Here is an 18612-nt window from a genome sequence, read left to right as displayed (position 1 = left end):
CCACAGAGCGAGCTCTGCGTGCCACCTCTGGCACATGGGCCATAGGTTCGCCATCACGGCTATAAAGCATGATTTATAAACTGAGTTTATACATTATACTGCACCAAAATCCAAATGATTTCTGAATCTATCTGATACATAGTTTCAGAATGGGATAAAACACAAGGCACCATGCCATGAAATGCAAAGTTCAAATCCATCAAGTTTTCTGCAATAATTTGATGTATTTGCTTATTTGACATGGAGGTAATCAATTGTATTGAATATCCAGTAAATGGTCCATTTAAAAAAAATGTAGTGCCAGAGGTGCTTCTGAATGCACACAATTCTAGCATTTTTGTAAAAATTAAGTTTTATTTTACATTCTATTTCAGTTCTTCCCTCATAATACTGCTAGTGTAATTCTTGAGTCAAAAAGAATATGGAAACCTTGGGATTCCTTTGCAATCCAAAGCATTAGTATTCCAGAACTCAAACAGAATTTTGAGTTGAACAGTAATATATTGGAAAACTGTGCAATACTTCAAAAATGGGGCTTTTGAATGTATAGAAGTTGAAATGTAGTCCTTTTTGCCAAGTCTTTAAAGCATCTCACCTCTTCCAGGTAGCACCATCTTCTAATTGGTTAGTTTCTCTTTGTCACAAAACAAATAGAAAATTTATATCACTGTCATAAATTACAAATACAAACAATTTAAGGGTAGGGAATTTAAGCAGTATTTCTTTACACTAATCAGTAGCAATGGCTCACAGGAAGCAAACCAAAGAATTGAAACTGCAAACATTATTCTTTAGTAAATGATATTTCTCTGTAGTTCTCTGGTTATTAAAAATAGACATGTCAGAATATGGAATATGCTTCCTATTAGTCCACTCATCTAAAAAACACCACAAATCAGGTCTAAGAATATACAAAAGGCGATGAGTCTTGGAAGGAAACTATTTGAAACAATGTCTTCATATTCCATGACTAATGAGCAAGCAGAAGACAAACTCCAGGAGAAACTATTTCCTGGAATTCATTTCCTATAATTTTTATCTGTGAAAAGAAGGTTCGGCCTAATAGATAAGAAAGGTGATTTTTCTTCCATCAAGGGTGCCCTACCCTTGTTTGTCAGGTGCTGCATTGAGCATATTGCTGCGCTGCCCAACCCTGATGGTCATTCTCCCAGATGCTCTTGTGGAGAGTTCAGGTGTTTTGCTTTTCAAATGATGTTTTTTCAAGCTTGCCAGAGTAGCCTTCCAATGTGGGCTTGGCTGTTTCTGCCAGCGCTCTTTTGTCTGCCTGAGGTTCAAGGTAAGTGGCAGAGTCTTTGAATGCCTGCCAGAGGCTATCTTTTAAAAGCAAGGTTTGTGTTGCTTGTGGAGGGCAGAGGGATTACTTGCCTCTATAAAGACACGTTATCTGACATTCTAATTATTCTTTATGTTATTCAATTATTCTTTACATTGGGACTTCCTGGTCAATATGGAGAAAGTCTCTCTGCCTGTAGACAGGAGACTGTCTGACTGCTTTGATACTGTTCTCCTGACGCTGGATTTCTGACATTTACATCAGTTCGTGGCTTGTAAAAATGAGATTTTGGACAAGTTCACTCTCTCTGTCTCTCTGTTTCTCTCTGTCTGTCTGTCGCTCTCCATCACCAGCATCCTTGAGTGTGCTTTACAGTTGATTCTTATCTAGTATTCCTACATAGAAATACTAGAAATAGAAATAGAAATATTTCATGCTCTTCTATTTAAAAATAGAAGAGCATGAAAAGGTTTCTGTGTCTTTTCTTTTTATATATATAATTATGTAGTTTATTTATTTATTTTTGCTTTTATAATATCAGATAGCTGCATTAACATAATTCCAAAATAAGTTCTAAAAAGAAATAAAGGAAATACAAAATATATTCAGCATCATCTAAATAAAATGTCAGGTACTACTGTGTTTCCCCGAAAATAAGACCCTGTCTTATATTTTTTGAACCCCAAAATAAATGCTTGGCCTTATTTTGGCAGATGTCTCATTATTTTGGGTTGCATGGAGCAAGATGGGGCCCCTTTTGCCATCTTATCTGATTTCCAGCTCTGTCTCCCTTAATCCTAACCAGAGGAAATGGCTGCGCATGAGTTTAAATATTTCTGGGAGGGCTTATTCTTATTAATAAGATAAATCATGTGGTCATCTTTTGTGACCTTCTGACAAGCAAAGTCAATGAGGCAGCCAGATTCACTTCCTTGGAAAATTTTTAGTTTATTCAACAAAGGTTAAAATACAACGCGCCAAAATATTTTAAAAAGGACAAAAGAATAAAAAACACAGAAAATACATTAAAAGGTGTCTTTAGGGGGAAAAAAAAGACTACCACATATATACATAACATCTTTCCGAGTTGAACGCTGATTAATATAATACAGCAATGCTGGTTTCCCATCCCTTGCAAAAGAGGCCATTTTTTTAAAAAAAATACTAAACTATTCAATCTATTTACAAATTGTTAGCCTGTCATCTATATACAATATTAATAATAAAATAGCTAACAGAAAAAAACAATAATAATGAATATATTATATATAGTAATAAAAATTGTGAACAATAAGAGAAAGATAAAACTGAAATTCTAAAAGCCTCTGTTAAAAAACTGTTATTGTAATCAACTCATAGAAAATTTACCATGGCTTCAAACCCAAATCCCAAATATTAACTCTAATTGGTCCCAGATAAAACATCTATGTTTGTTGCTTTATATCAACTCTTTCCAATTGCTAATTAATTGAATACAATGTCCAATCTCCAAAGCCAATCTATCTTCCCCAACAAAACCAGATAAAATCATTCCTCAATAAGATGTATTAAATCCATTTACCATTCTCCTTCAAACTCCTTATAAATCCATTTGCCATTTGTCCACCTAGAGTTTTCTGCTATTATACAAAAACACAGTGTTAAGCTTCCGAAAAGTATATGGAGTCAGCTCTATTATTTCTTATATTTCTTCCTGGCCAGTTTACCGCTAGTAAATCACATTTCTTCTTAATGTTTTCCACCATCTGTTTCTGTGTCTATATTTCTTCTCAACGAATCTACTACTTTGAAAATAAATTCTTCTTGTAGGTTTAAACTATTTATTGTCTATTGTTTTTTTAAAATGCTTTGCACGGTCTTTATAAATTCATCAAACCTTTTTTAAAAAATTCAGTTAAAGATTGCATGTTGCTAGTAGATTCTTGAGTGTCAGCCTCATTCTTCTCTTCGTAATCTGATATGTTGTTGCTCAAAGAGCAAGCAAAGAAGACAGAGGAAATATTTTCTGACTATTTTGATCCAAAAAGTTCTTGTAGGTTAATAAAATACAAATCTGGAGTCATGTGCTGTGTTTCCCTACAAAAAGCAGAAATTCATAAGAGCAGTCAAATAAATCCAAGAAAGAAAGCAAAAAAGAAAACAGAAAGAATCCAGCAGGGGTTAAAATAAATCAGCATTCAGCTGGCCAATTACCCTTTAAAGATAAAAAGAAAAACAGAACTTCAAAAAGTGAATTTAAAAGTCCCAGGCATACTTACGAAAACATTCTGTCGGTAGGAAGAGGTGTAAACATCAGCTGCTCTCATAAGGAGCTGCAATCTTCAAGATTCCCCCTCCTAGGTGTTTTCACAGCCATCCAAAAGTTGTCTTGGATCATTTCTAAGTGCCCCCATTCAAATCCAGGCACCAAGACTGTCAAAGAACCAGTTCTGGCAGCAAACACAGCAGATCATGAGTAAGAGAAAGAAAGCCTCTTACTTCTCAGCTGCCGTCTTGGGGAGAAATGCTTGGAAGCCAGATTCATTTAGCAGCCATGTTACTAACAAAAACTGCAATGATTTATTTAATAACTATGGCAACAAACGTCATATAATGAGGCAAAATTCACTTAACAAATGTATCACTTAGCAACAGAAATTTTGGGCTCAATTGTGGTCATAAATTGGGGACTAACTGTATAAGTCTAATAAGTAATAATAATAATAAGTCTTGCTATCCACACAGCTTCTATAACTGCTGCTAATATGTCTCTTGTATGGGATTATCAAGATCAGTAACTATACATTTCTGAAAATGTTTTGTTGTTGTTGTCCCAAATAATGGGATATTAAATTCTCAAAATTAATATAAGATCATATTACCAAAGCTCTAATATGTCTATTGCCCAGAAGAGATTTAAGCTGATACCAAAAAGCCACAGTAGTTTATCACCTATTTGTTGCTCTACATTATCTTTATTGAGAGGTTCATCTTTGCTATAAAAATCTTTTAGTCTTAGTTTTATAAGCTCTCAAAGATATAATTTTAGCCAAACCATAACTATTGGGGTAAAGTTTTTTTTAGTTTTTAAACATACATCAATATCATCAATATCATTGCATGTGGAGGCACCCAGTCGACCCATGATCCTGTCCACTTCATCCAACGAAACAGGCTCAACCCAAATGTTTCATTCAGGACAGGCCCCCGTCAGCTCGTCAGACTCTGCCGAGTTGGAGTCCAACCCAGTCCGAATCTGAGTGATTTTATCTTGCAGAAACTGTACAAAATCCTCAGCTGTACCCTGCAAGAGGTCCTCTCTCGCTCCATGATTGAGAAGAGAGCGGGTCACTCTAAACAGAGCAGCTGGGCGATTTTCTGCAGATGCAATGAGAATGGCAAAATATTGGCGCTTTGCCGCTTCCATTGCCACAAGATAAGACCTAATATAGGTTCTTAGCTGTGTTCGGTCGGATTCGGATCGGGTGGATCGCCAACTGCCCTCCAGGCGTCTTCTCCAACGCTTCATTTCCCTGAGCTCCATGGTGAACCAAGGAGCCACCCAGGATCTGTGTCGGGTCAGAGGCCGCAAAGGCGCAATTCGATCCAAGGCCCCGACTGCGGCCTGTTCCCAGGCTGTTCCCAGGGCCTCAGACGACTCATGGGATAAGGAGGTGGGAAAAGACCCAAGCTCTGTCAGGAACCCTTCCGGGTCCATCAGGCACCTGGGGCTGAATAATCTCACCGGTTCTGCCTCCCAGCGGTGAGCAGTGACAGAGAGAAAGTCCAGCCTGAGAAGGAAATGATCGGACCATGATAGGGGATAAGTTGACAAGTTTCCCCTACCACGATTATTTATCCACTTTCCAGAGAGAAAAACTAGGTCGAGTGTGTGTCCTCCCTTATAAGTTGGGCCCTGTACAACCTGAGTTAGGTCCATGGCCATCATGGAGGCCATGAACTCCCAGGACTGACTCAGATGTCTCCCCACCCGATGGCAGATTGAAATCTCCCAGAACCAGAAGGTTGGGGAGTTCAACTATCAATTCGGTGAGGATATCTAGCAGTGCGGGCAGGGCTGAGACTACGCAGCTGGGAGATAGGTACGTAACCAACAGACCCGACTGAACTCCAGGGTCCCATTTCAGAAGGAGGGACTCACACCCGCCTATCTGAGGAACAGTGACCTCTCTAGGACTAAGACTTTCCCTAATAACAACCGCCACCCCCCCGCCCCTACCCTGGAGTCGTGGCTGGTGCAAAACACAGAAACCTGGGGGGCATAAATCAATGAGAGGGACACCACCCTCCAGCCCTAACCAGGTCTCCGTGATACATGCCGGGTCCATGTCCTCCTCTTCAATTAGATCTCTGACAAGGAGATCTTAACCTCTAACATTCACTTCAAATGTGTTATGTAAAAATATGTATAACAATATTCCCCGTTTCTAATTTCTTACTCTATTCTAATTCTCAGTATAGCCAATCTTATTATTATTATTTTTTTAAATATATTTCTATCAATCATCTCTCACCCTGTTGGAAGTTTTACTTCTTCTCTTTTTAACTTGCCTCCCATACTTTTCCCTTGGGTCCTCATCTATGTCATTCATTTCAAGCCAACCATTATTTCCATCTATTTTTTGCTGCCAGTCTACCCACGGCAGCAAAATCCTCTGTCTTTTTTCCAAAAATATTTTTTGATTTATTGAATTCCATTTTTCTACCACCTAATATATATTCTCCCAACTTTATTTCATCCAACTTTATTATCTCCTCTTTCTTTTCTCCTTGTTCTATTTGTTATGTGATCTGTTCTATCTCATCCTCTAAGCTTCCAGTTATCTCCCATTTCCTGGATTTTATTATCTTGATTCATTATTCCTTGTTGCACATTTTCAGTCTTTCCAGCTATGTTATGTAGTAAATCCTTTATCTCCCTGAAGTTCCCCATCATAGTGTCGTAAATGTTTTGGAGTAACAACATAGTTTCTTTTTGAAGTGCCTCTGATTCTTCCTGAAGAGCCATCTTGCCTTGTCTTTAAAAGTCCAAATAATAGTCAATGTTTTGTCAGTAATCTGTCACCGCTCTAGAGTCTACTCTTTTGACTTCCTAAAGCCAGCAGATTACTAAATCTTATCATTGTTCATCAGAAGATACAATAGTTATGGTTCTTTATATCACACAGTTAGTCAATAGGTTCCATTTATAGTAGTAAGTAGTAAGCTTTTATTGCGGTCAGAGACCAAATTAAAATACACATAGAAGGGGAGTATATTTTACAAATATAAATCGATCATGTGACAGTACACCATCTACTGCCTCAGATACAATCTGTACTGTCAGTACTAGTGATCCTCTGCCGTAGGGGTTACCCGTCTCTTCCCCCATTTTTTTTCAGCCACAACTGCGGCAAATTTTTTTGCCACCTTTGGAGTTATATTGGGGTCTGTGTCCTGGAGTAGGAAATAAAGGCTGAACAGATCAAGTGAACCAGGGAATCTCTGGGAAATAGGAGAAATGAATCTTATGTCTCGGTAGTGAGGACATATGAATGTAATGTGGAACAGAGATTCCGGGGATCGGCCATCACATGTACAATAGATGGATTTTATTCCCCCTGAGAGCCTACTGTTGAGGACATTTGAGGGGATCACATTAAATCGTGCCTTCATAAATGCAAGCCTATGTTTGATAGAGTGTAACGCGGAGAGATAAGGCGGAGGGTGAGGCGAGGGAACAATACCAAGGGAAAACGGTGAACATGTTCCCGATCCGTTTACCAGATTTACTTGTCTATCAATGTCGTCCAGCTGTTGAAAAATCAACGATTTGGCAGCATCAGGGCCTAATATAAAAGCTTCAATGGGGGAAATCCTGATCTTCAAAAGTTTTGTATGGATATTATGGGCCCAGGGACTATGAAATGGGTCCCACCATAGCATTGGCCTAGGTAATAGCCTGGGAGTCTGGTCCACAGGGACAACCAATAGCCAATTGCACGTTTCCACAAGATTGTAGCAAGTGAATATATGCCAGTTCCAAACGAATTACGGCATTACTTACGCAGGGAGGGACTCCCATCAAACAGCGTAGGAACCAGCTGTGGACAGACTCAAGAGAGGAGATGTTGGATTGGACCCAGAGGTGGGTGCCATAGCAGCTATCACCTTTGCCCTGTAGACTTTTATTGCTGAGGGGATGTGATGAGCTCCCTCAGTATGAAAAAATTGCACGAGGGCATGGGTGGAAATCTTAGCCTTATTACAGAGATACTTAATCTGTGCAGGCCACTTGGTATTGGATTGAAAGAGGATACCTAGATATTGAAATCTGTGGAGCTGCTCCACTGGGATGCCATCAAGGTTCCAATGATAAATTTTCCTGCTTCTTGCAAAAACCATGATTTTAGACTTAGAGTGGTTTATATGGAGTTGGTTAGCAGAGCAATAAGCAGAAAGGATTTTTAAGGCACTACATAGGCCCACTCGGGAAAATGAAAGTATTGCGGCATCATCAGCGTAGAGGAGGAGCGGACATCTATAATCAGCTAATCTAGGGGCATGGATGTAGACCATGTGATCCGAAAATGCCTTTCTCCAGTCACTGATATATAAGTTAAAGAGAAAGGGTGCCAGTATACACCCCTGCCTAACCCCCTTGTTAACGGGGATAGCATTAGAGAGATCCCCCTGCGGGGTAAGGCGCACTTTTGCTTCTGTTCCGTCATGCAGTTGGGAGATAAGCCAGAGTAATCTTTTGTCAATACCCCAGGTGGAAAGTTTGGCCCACAGTTTAGCTCTAGGGATGCTGTCGAAGGCAGCCTTTAGATCTATAAAGGCAATGCAGAGACGACCCTTCCTGGGGGTAGAATATTTTATGGCAAGATGATAAGGATCAGAGCATGGTTAATTGTAGAGTGGTCTGGATGGAACCCCGCCTGCTCATAACCAAGCAGGTCGGCCTCTTCAGCCCAGCACTGCAGTTTGGACAGGAGATAGCGGGCATAGAGTTTCCCCAAAATTGAAAGAAGACTGATGTTATGGAAGTTGCCAGGATCGGAGTGGGCGCCTCTCTTATGTATTGGGATGATTATGGCATTCTTCCAGAGCTTGGGGATAAGGCCTGTTTGGTTGATCGCATTGAATACCTCGGTAAGAACCAGTCCACCAGTCCTTATGGGCTAGAATGGCTTCGGCTGGGATGAGATCCGGGCCGGGAGCTTTTTGAAGTTTGAGTTGTCCGATTAGCTTGGCAATCGTGGATGGTTCGACAGGAGGCCATCTGGGAAGGTGGTTAGGGAGGGAGCCTGAGGTCAAAGAAACTGGCACGTCAGTGTCTTAAAAGACTCGGTGTAGAAAGAGGTCCCATGTAGTGGCAGAGATCGAATGAGTGAGCCTACTAGTTGGCCTCCTGTTTAACAGACTCCAGAAATCTCGAGGGTTGCTGGATTTCATGGCCTCTAGTAATGTGTTCCACCTTAGCCGGTGCCAGTCTTGCTTAGCTATTGAAAGGGCTAGCTTGTATGCCTTCTTGGCCTCGAAATAAGTGGGGGGGGGGCGTCGATGAACCTGTTCGTTTGTGGGCAGAATATATAAATCTCATATGGTTCCTGGCTTGTTTGCACTGTGAGTTAAACCAAGGGGCTCCCTTCCTCCAGGAAACTCTACCAGGGATAAGGGTGAGGGTCTGAAAGGAGGCTATAAGACTGCTTAGACACTCAGTGAAGGCAGTCAGTAGCACACCAGGTGTGGCCTTGGTGCCGATTAAGGCTGAATTTATATAGTCCAGTGGCTTTTCCAAATAACTCTTTAGATCCGTTCTTTAAATTGCTAATCAGTTCCAGTATTCAAAGTCATTCCATTAGCTATCCTCCAGGTTTTCAAGTTTGATTCTCTAGTAACTGTAAAGTAAATAAGTATAGAACAGTAGATAATGCAGCAGACCTCCAGATGTTGTTCTTCTCTTATCAAAATTTTCCAAGGTTACCTTATTATTCTAGGAGTATGGCATATTATATATCTATTCACCAATAGATGGCGCCTTCAGCTTAAAAATCAATGTTAAAAAACCACTTTAAAATTATTCTGCCAGTTATTTATTTCAAATTGATTCAAGCAGAATATCCAATAAACAGTCAAATGTCCAGCATTTTAAAATGCTTATTCAAAGACATGCCAGTATGATTACACATCCAGTCTTTTCGTATTTTATAGCTTTTACTTATTTCCTGTTAGGGTGCAGCTTCTCTCTGCCTCTCTTTAATTGCCACTTAAAAACATTCCAGAGAGCCTCTTTTCCTGGCGGCCACCTCATCTTTGTCTTAGGCAGAGAGGGAAGAAACACTGGGTCCAGCAGGACAGCCACTGCTTTCTGCGACCTGCAGGATGCCCTTCCTTGTGTGTCACCCCTATAGGGTGATTTTAGCCCCTTGGGGGGCCCTCCAACGAAGAGGATTTGGTGTGGGGATGTGGAGCTCCGCTCCCCTGTGTCGATCACACAGCGACATCACTGGAAGTCCAGCCTGCCAAACCGTAACTTTTAATTGATCATAATATCAAAGGAGTTAAAGAAGAAATGTCCCTTATCAAAATTGTTCATTTATTTTTCCAAATATGAAGCATTATTTTAGTTAAAAATATTTTCAATCTGTTTTATTCTAGAAAAATTGGATTTTGGATTTTAAAAAAAGTCCACTTTTTTGGCTGTGACATAAATTTTAATTTGAATCATTTAGAAGGGTTTTACCTAATAAATGAATTATATGCCATGAAGTATTGCTTGATATATTGACAAATTGGGTATAACCCAGCCTCCCTGTTTCTGAGATCTATATAAAAATAGTCAATTTATTCTCAAGTTTTTCTGCTTGAAAACAGAAACTATTCATTCATTCATTCATTCATTCATTCATTCATTCATTCATTCATTCATTTATTTATTTATTTATTTATTTATTTATTTATTTATTTATTTATTTATTTATTTATTTATTTATTTGGCAATGCCTTAAAGCCTCTTCTGGAATTGTCAATAGGAGGCATTGAATTAAAAAGTTTAATCATGCAAGAATTTTCATTTTTACTGATGCAATTCACCCTAAAATATTGAAATGGTTTGAAGCCCAATTTTTCATTTCCTTACTTAATTTCTTCCATATTACTAGTTATTTGTAAAGATTTTATTAATATTTGTAGTTAACAGTACCTAAATATTGTAAAATTTTATATAATATAAATTTTGGAGATTTCTTTTTGAGTTTTTGGGGGTATAAAAAGCATTAGATGTGTGTTACTGAAATTAACTGTTAGTCCTTACGCCTCTGCAAATTCCTCTAACTCCTTCTTAATATAACTTAATATAACTGTTAAGTAAGAAGCATTGGAGAGACAAAATCATATAATCTGCAAATAGGATTAAAATATACAGTCATATGAAAAAGAAAATGCACCCTCTTTCAGTTCTATGGTTTTATGTATCAGGACAAGATAAAAATCATCTGGTCCTTAGTAGTTCTTAAAAGTAGATAAATACAACCTCAAATGAAGAACAACACATGACATATTATATCATGTCATCATTTATTTTACAAAAAGAAAGCCAGAATGAAGAAGCCATGTCTGAAAAATTAAGTACATATTATGATTCAGTTGCTTGTAGAACCACCATTAACAGCAATAAGTTGAAATACAGTAATTGTTTTCTGTATGAATTTATCTCATGTATCATTGTGGAACAATTTTGGCCCACTGTTCTTTTCAACATTGCTTCAGTTCATTGTGGTTTGTGGGGTTTTGTTATGCACAGCTCTCATGAGGTCCTGCCACAGTATTTCAATCTGGTTGAGGTCTGGACTTTGACTATTGCAATTGCAATTTGGCTATTGCAATGCCTTGAGTCTTTCGTTTTCTGCTATTCTGTTGTAGATTTGCTGGTGTGCTTGGAATCATTGTCCTGTTGCATGACCCAATGTCAGCCAAGTTTTAGCTGTTGGATAGATAGGCTCACATTTGACTCTAGAATACTTTAGTAAACAGAGAAGTTCATGGTTGACGCAATGATTCCAAGGGGCTCAGCTCCTGTCGCTGCAAAATAGGCCTAAGTCATCATTCCTCCACTACCATTCTTAACAATTGGTATGAGATGTCTGTCCTAATATTCTGTGTTTTGTTTTTGCCAAATGTGGCACTGTGCATTATGGCCAAACATCTCCACTTTGGTCTCATTTGTGCAAAGAACAGTGCTCCAGGAGTCTTGTGACCTTGGTCTGATCTTGGAGTGAATTTTCTGGGACATCCACTCTTGGAAAGATTGGCAATTGTCTTGAATGTTCTCCACTTGTGAATAAACTTCCTCACTCATATTTAAATTATTCAGAAATTGCCTTATAAACCTTTCTAGATTGATAGGTAGCAACAATTGCTTCTCTACAATCATTGCTATCATCTTTCCTCTTTGACATATTGTTAATACAAGTCTCAGTGGTGGAGACCAGCAAACTCCTAAAACTTCAGGTAGTCACACTTACCGGTGATCAATTCATCAAGAGTATTTGATTAATGGAATGGAGAAGATGGATTGATTATATTCAAAATAAGTATCAGACAAGAAAATATCAAATAGCTTATGAATGAACGTTAAGTATTAGAAGTATTATGTTATCTATAGTGGAGTTAAGGTTTCAGGGGGGGCGTTAGTAGTCTGAGGATAGGTAGGTTAATCTAGCTTATGATTGTTAAATGAAATACCTTGTATTTTGCTCTGGGAAGTCTGGGGGGGAGGGTGGGATGAGGGGAGGGAAAGGGTGGGGGGAATATGGGGGGGAAGAAAATTCTTTTTTTCTGTAAAACTTTTCAATTAAAAAAAAAGAGTACTTGATTAGCAGCACCTAGCTACTACTTTGCCTCTTCCTTTCTATGGAAGCAGTAAAGGTGTACATTTTCACACATGGCTTTCTCTCTTTTTTTTTTTAATGAAATTTTATTGAATTAAGAATATATTACAATTCAAACTATACGGTTCGGCAACGTGTAGTCATATTGAATATTTACAAGTGCGGTGTCTAATCAATTATCTAATTAATTATACAGTTTGTACAAAAATTCTTATATATGAAATTAATTACTGTTTAATTAAGGTATAATAATATATAGGATTAACTAATAGTTGTGCATTATTCCTCATGAGTATTAACTTTTGCATTTAATTTCCAACCACCTATACCACAAATCCCAGATCGTATAAAATTCTGAATCCTCCTTTCCGTTTAATACATACGTTAATCTGTACATTTCTGCGCAGTCAAGTATCTTATTGACTATCTGTTCCTCGGTTGGTCCTCTTTTCTCTTTCCAATATCTAGCATAGGAGAGTCTAGCAGCTGTGACAATATGAATAATCAAATATTTCTTGTCTTTACCAAATGTTCGTTTTAGCACTCCCAGGAGATAGATTTCCGGCAAAAAATTAATATCCTCCTTTAATATTTCTTGGATCCATTTTTGTATTTTTTTCCAAAACTTCCTCGCTTCCGGACACGTCTACCACATATGATAGAAGGTACCTTGGTGGTGGCCGCATTTCCAACACTTGGGGCTTGCATTTGGGTAGATCTTAGCAATTCTAGATGGTGCTAAGTACCATCTATATAGCATCTTATACTGATTCTCCTTATAGGTTGTTGCTCTCGTCAGTTTAAGATTGCTATTCCATATTTCTTCCCAATCATCAAGATTTATCTTTGATTCGATGTTTTTCCCCCAAGCGATCATTTGGTCTTTTAGTATTACTCCTTCTCTGTCGTATTCGAGCAGGTAGGAGTATAATTTGGCTAATAGTTTGTTCTCACTACCTAGCCATACCTTATCCAAACTATTTGTCCCCATCTCTATTCCCTTGTCTTGTTTATCTTTACTATATCAGGATTTAATTTGTAAATAAGGCCACCAATCTATATGGATCCCTTGCTCTCTTAATTTCTCATTGGGTATAAGGTTACCACAATTATCTAAAATATCTTGATAAGTGACCATTTTCTCCCTACCTAACGTATTTGGATGGATCAGTGCCTCCATTGTAGATATCCATTTTGGGTATTTTAAGTAATGTTTATGCCTGATTTCTTTCCATGTCTTCATTAATGTATCTCTAATTTTATGTTGGTGGAAACATATCCCTGTCCCTTTTCCTTTATCCCAGAGGTAGGCATGCCAGCCTCTCAATAGGTCGTGCCCTTCCAGTTGTAAAATTCTCTTATCTCTTAATAAGGCCCACTCTCGTAGCCATACTAAGTTGGCCGCTTTATGATATAGTTCCCAAACTGGGAGTCCGAATCCGCCCCTGTTCCTTTTTTCCTGCAAGGACCGTAATGCAATTCTCGGTTTTTTCCCTCCCCAGATAAACTTCCCATTTAAGTCCGAAAAATATTTTCTGTCAATACTAACAGGAGTAGTTTGGAATAAGTATAGTAATTTGGGGAGAATCCTCATCTTAACAGTGGCTATCCTACCGAGGAATGATATTTGCAACTTCCCCCACCTATCCAAATCTTGCTTTATCTTTGTCAGTAAGGGTGTATAGTTATCCTCCTTTAAGGTTGAACATCTGGCAGTAATCCAAATCCCTAGATATTTGATCTTCTTAACTATTTGGATACCCAAATTATTTACTAGTATTTCCTCTTCTCTTATTGGAATATTTTTTGTTAACATTTTAGTTTTTGTCATATTTAATTTAAATCCTGATAATTTCCCGTATTCATCTAATTCTTTCAATACTTTTGGCCCTGTTATTGATGGATCCTCCATTATCAACACAACATCGTCGGCAAAAGCTTGAATCTCAAAGGTTTCATTCCTAATTTCCAATCCCCGTATCTCTTTATTTTGCCTAATTTTTCTAAGCAATACCTCCAGGGCTAATATAAATAAGAGTGGAGAAAGTGGACAGCCTTGTCTCACCCCTTTACCAATCCAGAAGGATTTAGTTACATCCCCATTCAGTAAAATATTTGCGCTCTATTTATCATAAATTGCTTTTATTGCATTCTCGAAATACCCCCCGAAATTCATTCTTTGGATTTGCTGGGTCAAAAATCCCCAATTTAAGTTGTTGAAAGCCTTCTGAGCATCGAGGAAGGCCATGGCCAGCTGTTTCTCGGAGTGTATTTCATAATACTCCAGCACATCCATCACCACTCTCATATTAGACCTAATCTGTCTACCGGGGAGGAACCCGTTTTGGTCGGGGTGGATCCAGTTATTTAGTATTGTCTTCAACCTACCCGTTAATATTCCCATAAATATTTTATAATCCGTGTTGAGTAAGGAGATCGGCCTGTAGTTCCTTATTTGCTTGGGATCGGTACCTTCTTTTCCTACCAGTGTGATGAACGCCTCCTTCCACGATTCTGGGATCCTAGAGCCTCTCAGGGCCTCATTACATATTATCAGAAGTTTTGGTACAAGTATTTCTGCCAGATTCTGATTTTTATATAGTTCTCCTGGGAGGCCGTCAGGACCAGGCGTTTTGTTACTCTTTAATTTGGATATTACCCCCTTCAGTTCCTCTGTTGTAATTTCTCTATTTAACATTTCCCTTTCCTCCTCCTTTATCTGTGGGAGTTTCTCTTTGGCAAGGTATTGGTTAATATTATCGATTGAAGTTTCCTCCTCACTATATAATGTCTCGTAATACTGTCTGACAAACTTAAGTTTCTCCTCCTCATCCTCTATTATTCTGCCTTCCGAGTTCTCCAGACCGTCTATAACACCCTTCTCTTTTTCTTTTTTTAATTTATACAATAGCCATCTCCCGGGTTTGTTTGCATTGTCGAAATAATATTCTGGCTTTCTCATTTTTTAAAGAACTACTAAGGACCATATGCTTTTTACTATGTCCTGATATGTAAAACTATAGAATTCAGAGAGGGTGCCCTTTTTCACATCTTATTTCCCACTTTCACCCTACAAATCTGCTAGTTATATCTATATATTATTCCCAATGCTTCTATAACTGGGTTGAATAGTATAGGGGATAAAGGGCAACACTGCTTGGTACCTCTTGAGTTCATAATGGAATCTGAATCATAATAGTCTTATCTGAGCTTTTATTTAGCCATAAATATTTTCATACATCTTATGAAAACCAGTCCCAAATTTAAATTTAATATTTGTTATAAAATTGTATTTTCAAAGAATCAAAAGCTTTAAATATATCTAAAGAACAAATGGCTAGGGAATCCTTATTAATTTGACTAAACTGTATAATCTTTAACAATTTTTTGATAGGAGTAGAGATATTTTGATTTGGAATAAAGCCAATTGATTCCTATTAATTGATTGATTGATTCATTCATTCATATTAATAACTTTATTAATAATCACTTTTAGTTGACTAACTAATAAGTAACTAACTAACTAATAGTTTATACACTCATGCACCAAGAATCAGTTCTGGGAATGTCCTTAAAAATTGCTTAATTTTTATTGTTGATGGATTATTTGAAAAATATAAATGTTGAAAAAACAATTTAAATTGGTTTCGGCCACAATTGATTGTTGCTAATTTTAATTGCATTAACACGTCTATTGCCTCTGGTGAGGACAGCATGTTAGGTTTTCTGCTCTTCTTCTGATCCAACTAGCCAGTTAATATATAGCTAGTTTAATATAGCCAGTTTCCCTTACTAAATGTTTTATCAGATAATGAAATTAGTAAAGCACTATGTTCAGAAAAGAAAGGGATTAAAGAAAAAGGGATTAAAGTCTCCTTGCAAAACTTGAAGGAGGTTGAGGAGGCTCTCAACAGAGGGAAGGACTGCCCATGAGGAAGAACAGATGCTGATGTGGTAACTGGACAACTAATAAAACAAGCTAAACAAGAACTAAATACAGACTGGGACAAACATTCTGTGGGAATACAAGTCTCAGTGTACAAGTCTTGGTATATATGTCAGAGCAAATGAATAAACAAGTTAAGGAAATATAACAGCAAATAGATACTGCTCAGAGAGCTTGCAATGCTTCTAATATGGTTACAAATAACATTCTTGAGATAGACAAAATTGAAAAGTGTGTTTCTGAAATAAAGATTGAATTGGCAGATTTATTGGATTGTAGCAAGAAAAATAATGTATGGATTAAAGGAGTGGCAGAGAAAAGCCAAATAAATAATTGGACAATTTATCTCATCCCTAAAATTAATGACCTTAGATCTAATATGAATTTGATGGATATTGAACATGCTCATTGGTTTTACTCTTCAAGGAACACACAAAACTTAGAGACATTTCGATTTGTAGACTCAGATATGAAAAATCACATTGTAAGAACAACGTGTGGAGATTAAAGAGATTAAATGGGGCGGTGTTTTTCCAGGCTATCGGTGTAACTACATTGCAGCAAAAAAAAGAAAAGAAATTCAAGCTATTGACAAAAAAAAAAAAAAAACTTATGCAGAATGAGATTTGATACAGATAGGGCTTTCCTTTCAAGTTAATTGTTTTTATGTGACAAAGACAAAGTTATTTGAACGTTGACTGAGATGCAGATAGAGGAAAGAAGATATATATGATTTGTCTTTGGCTATGTGGAAAACAGGCTCAAATGCAAGCAGAAGATTAATTAAGAATGTTGCATTAAACTAAGGAGTACCAGAAATTATATTGACTTTTTTTTTCTTTTTGAGTCTTCAGTTTGGGAGCAAAGAGAAAAGGGAGGGAGTTAAATAAATAAGGGGAATGTCAGGCACAAGGAATCAGAACAATACTGGAAGTTGATCAGAGCAGTATCTTTATTGCTATTCACCTATTTATAAGACTCTAGTTAGACTAACTACACTAATTACAGAACAACTAGATATGCACTCCAAAGTGCAAGAAGGAACTGTCTTCTGCAGTTTCCTCCCCTGCAATGATTCCAGGCTAGCCAGTCTTTTAATTCCTCCCACAACTTTCATAGTAGACTCCAGCACAGGGGAAGAACCATATCAAATAATAATGTAGATAAATCTATGGCGAAAGAACTAATGTAATTAAAATCAGGCGTTGATGGGACTTGCCCTGGTACAATACAGATAGAAAAACAAAGATGGTTGTTGAATCATTAAGCAAATTTAGCTACAATACTTTATACATATAGTTTGTGACTTTATAAATCACCCCTCACTTTATAAATCAACCCACACTTTCATTGTACATCTCTCTTAATTACTCCTACTTGAAAACTTTATTTTTTTATTTCTAGGTGACTGTACCTCTCCAGTACCACCACTCCACGCGACACTAAAGGAAGACGCTCTGAAAGAAAGTTATCCAGTTGGGACTAAACTGACATACCATTGCATCACAGGTTATGAATATATTCCTGGAATTAATTCTTCAATTATATGTCTGAACACTTCAAAATGGTCTGACATTTCATCATTGTGTCAGGGTGAGTATCTTCATGATGGTTTCATTCTGAAAAATAGATCATACGTGTTTACATTTTCTAAATCTCAGCCTTCACTTGCTCTTCCTCTAATGTCAGAACTATTAAACAGAGATCTTAGACAAGATAACAAAGTAAAAGGACTACAAATCAAAGCACACAAATACAAACTGCTGATGATTTGTTATTGATTGTGCAAGACCCGCAAGAGAACATTGAATAGGTTATAAGGGAGATCAAAATGCTTGGATAAATGGTGGGTTTAAAAGTAAATAAATTAAGGATGACAATACTGACTAAGAACATAAATGTAAAAGATCAGAATAAATTGGAATTTAAATATATCCAACAATTTTGGAAGACAGTTTGCAGAAAGGTGTTTCCATATGCCAGTTGTTAAAAAAAAAAAAAATCCAGAGGACAGCAAAGGAGGACCAACATCATTCTCTTTCTTACACCTTATAGTAGACCTGCCCTTGACTAGTGTTGCCACCCAATGAGTGACCTTCAAGCACTTCCTTTTCTAATAGTTATCTGGGAGGGGGGTGGGGAAAGAAACCAAACAAAGAACAATCTCAGCTATGCTTTAATATATTGCAGCCATGCTGCTGAGACATTCACAACACTAACTGGAACAAAAAATGCATGTGGTAAAGTGAGCTGAGTTCACAAAAGCGTATGTCTATCAATAAAAATGTATTATGTAGAAATACTGCCATCAGACTCCTCCTGATTAAGACAAAAGGATATCAGATGCAGCAAAAGAAAATCTAGTCCAATCTAGTGTAGTCCATAAGATTTTAATTCCTCACCCTTTTCATACTTTATAGTGTTTGGAAAGGAGTGTGGAAGAGGGAACACCAACTTTCCCCATGTGACTGTAGTCCTTTAACATCCCCTTGCTCTTG

At 37.5% G+C, this 18612-nt stretch overlaps 1 protein-coding gene across 1 annotated transcript in view; it reads left to right on the top strand.

The window, feature by feature from the left end:
• Window positions 1-18612, top strand: part of LOC117663851 (complement receptor type 1-like) — a 99802-nt gene that overhangs the window by 29677 nt on the left and 51513 nt on the right. The window contains exon 12 of the mRNA XM_087890669.1: window positions 17519-17707. Within this exon, the coding sequence (XP_087746795.1) occupies window positions 17519-17707 (189 nt within the window). The remainder of the gene's footprint in view (window positions 1-17518; window positions 17708-18612) is intronic.

This window comes from Pantherophis guttatus, chromosome 3, assembly GCF_059756535.1.
Source record: "Pantherophis guttatus breed Tessera chromosome 3, ASM5975653v1, whole genome shotgun sequence".
NCBI lineage: Eukaryota > Metazoa > Chordata > Lepidosauria > Squamata > Colubridae > Pantherophis > Pantherophis guttatus.
The sequence above is the reverse complement of the archived record's forward strand: the minus strand, read 5'-3'. Positions and strand labels throughout refer to the sequence as shown.